Source organism: Austrofundulus limnaeus, unplaced genomic scaffold, assembly GCF_001266775.1.
Source record: "Austrofundulus limnaeus strain Quisiro unplaced genomic scaffold, Austrofundulus_limnaeus-1.0 Scaffold377, whole genome shotgun sequence".
In the NCBI taxonomy this organism is placed as follows: Eukaryota; Metazoa; Chordata; class Actinopteri; order Cyprinodontiformes; family Rivulidae; genus Austrofundulus; species Austrofundulus limnaeus.
The window spans coordinates 376,762-379,643 of NW_013952779.1; the positions used below are offsets into that span (position 1 = coordinate 376,762).

The following is a 2,882-nucleotide window of genomic DNA, read 5'->3' on the forward strand; positions in this document are numbered from 1 at the left end:
CTATTTTATACTACTTCTGTGATATTACTACTACTTCTACTTCCTGTTATCGTCTTCGTCATCGTCTTTTTCACCAGTAGAAACAGTCGGTTGTTGATCACGTGACTCCCGTGATGCGAAAAAAGTGTTTCCATTGCAGTTTTGTGAAAAACATCAATTTCGATACGGCCGAAAAACCACCTCATCCTAGCACAAAAACATTTTGTCGAAAAACACATATTTTTTCGAAATTGACGTGTTTCCATTGAGCAAATTTATTTTCGAAATTCTAATTTGCGCATTTTCATGGTCAATAGAAACGCAGCTATAGATAAAACCATTATAAATTCATTAGGAGAAATATTTTCTGTACGAGTTGCCTGCGATTCAGCCATAGGCCTGTAGTGGGCGTACCAGGCACTGAAGATCCCTGTATTTAAAGACCAGAACGTCAGGTTTCAGGCAGCGCTGCTTTGCTTCTCCACCCGTGTGGACTCCAACCGAATGGATGGCCGAAATACCACCTCATCCTAGCGCAACAACATTTAGTTGAAAAACGTATATATATATATATATTTGAAATTGATGTGTTTCCATTGAGCAAATTTATTTTCTAAATTCTAATTTGCACATTTTCATGGTCATTGGAAACGCAGCTAATGTCGCTTTAAGATTTTGATCGCAGGTCTAAAAGTATTTCTCAATCTTTTAGGCACAAAACTAATTCCACAGGTTATGGTTTGCTTCCATTGTCACTTCCAAAAGTGACAACAAATTTCAAATAAAATGTCATTTTATTTCCACAATGATCTTTTCTGTTTCATAAAATACACAGACAATATGTAGAAAACTTGATCTAAAATACGGTGCAGAGCTCATGGATGTTTGTGAAACATTGACTAACCCCATGTTCATGTTTGGTCCACAGGCTCTGTAYAAGCTGTATAATGTAGCGGCCAACCACAGGCACCTGTACCACCACGCCTTCCCCGGGCCTCAGGTGGGCGAGGCAGCTGAGGAAGAGCGGGACAAAAAGAGAGACTGAGACAAAGACCGAGTCCAGCAGGGAGACATGTCCTCGGGGTGGACGAGGGAGGGACACTCGTACTCTGACCTGTAACCACTTGTATAATATTCATGCATCGATGAGGTCAGAAGCCCCTCCTCAGTGGGCGGAGTCTGCAGACACCTGTGTACAGATACTTCTCACTGCAGTCAGCTGTTTGCAGAATATCACACAGTTTCTCAGTCATCTGTTGCAGACAATTTTTTTCAAACTATATCCAAATGTGTAAAACTCCACATTCGTGACGATTGTTCTGTTCTTTGAAGTTTAGTGCTGTTTCTAACAAACATCAATGTCCTGTAGAATGTTGTGTGTTAAATAATGAAGCAGCAGCACCTGCATGGTAAATAATGTCTCATCTTCAAGCTCAGCTACTGTTTATTTAAAACATATTTTAATGGTTGTACAAGGTGCCATAAAATGTAGAATAATTTTGGCCACATGAACTCGATATGCTGCAGATTATTTATTTGTTTTGGGTGGGCTTATTTAAATCTCAGTGCGAGCAGCTCCATGTTGAAATGGTCAAAGATCACCCCACAGATCTCTCCGTCTCCAGCTTTGTAATTACGCAGTGGTTCTGTTGAGCTGTCGGGTCTTTGAGGTGGAGGGGGCGTGGCCAGCGGTTCTCTTGTTGTGCTTCTCACCGAACCTTTGGGTGAACCCATGGAATGTAGCCGTTTCTGTGGCGGCTGCGGGAGCAGAGCTGCAACGTTTGTGGGCGTGGCCACAGGGGGAAGAATCCTCACTCCAGAACTGTTTCATCATGTGGACACATGGAACCAGAATCATCGTGGACCTGAAGGAGTCGGCAGGTTTCTGGTGGAGGACTTAGCAGCGCTGCAGTCTTCCACATCAGTGACGCTTTCAAATATTTTACTCCACTTTCTGTCCAGGAGCCACTTCCTGTGGCGTGTTTTAGATTTCATCCATTCACTGGTCAGAAAAGGATTTGTTAACGTTGTGTAGCAAACTTTTGTTTTAGGGAAAAAGGGGGGAAATGACTGATTTCTTCTTTTCTCAACCTGTAAAATCCTCTGAAGGTGAAACAAACCAACGTTTCTGTCCTCTGCTTTGCTTCAAATCACTCAAAGGAAAAAAAATAAAGTTGGACCAAATTATTGAAATGAAGACTTTCTTACTTTTTTTAGAAACTTGGACAAGTCGAGAATATTTTCAACCAAATAGTTCTTTTTACACAAAGTCATTAATCTCATCTAAAAGAAGTGAAGTACCAGGAGTTAGCAACACACTGAAACTACTGGTTTTATTTAAATCATATCCACAGGTGTCAGTTTAAATCTGTTCACCTCCAGCACTCAGAAACATGTCTGTAAAACCAGTTAGTGTTGGTTGGTACCTTACAGCAGAGGTTCTCAAACGGGGGTCCCAGGACCCCCAGGGGTCTGTGAGTCCTGTCTTGGGGGTCCTCAGAAATGTTAATAGTTATAATTTGGTTTTAATTTTAAATAATACTTATGTGRGATAATGCACTAGTAAAAAAAAGACATAATAAACAAATAAAATAATAATATTACCATGGTATTTAGGGGTTAAAATAACAGTAAATTATTTTGCATTAACAAAATGGGGTTTATGAGGGGGTCCCTAGAATTTCTTTCAACCTTGTACCCAGACACAAAAAGTTTGAGAACCCCTGACTTACAGCTCACTGGAACTCCTGAAAGTTTAAAACAACTGTCATGTATATCTTTACTATGTGATTAAAAAAAAAACATATAAATTAGGGCTGCAACGATACAGAAAATTCACAGTTCGGTTCGATATTTTACTCTCACGGTTCGATGTTTTTTCGATACAAAAAAGAGAAATGTCC

General features: G+C 40.1%; 1 protein-coding gene across 6 annotated transcripts in view; it reads left to right on the forward strand.

Annotated features, from left to right (window-relative positions):
• atl1 (atlastin GTPase 1) overlaps positions 1-2,172 on the forward strand; it is a 56,058-nt gene extending 53,886 nt beyond the window's left edge. For all 6 annotated transcript variants that reach the window (XM_014023574.1, XM_014023578.1, XM_014023576.1 and 3 more), the window contains one exon: positions 908-2,172. In XM_014023574.1, the coding sequence (XP_013879028.1) occupies positions 908-1,024 (117 nt within the window). In that variant the 3' untranslated portion in view covers positions 1,025-2,172. The remainder of the gene's footprint in view (positions 1-907) is intronic.
• Positions 2,173-2,882: the final 710 nt, after the last annotated feature.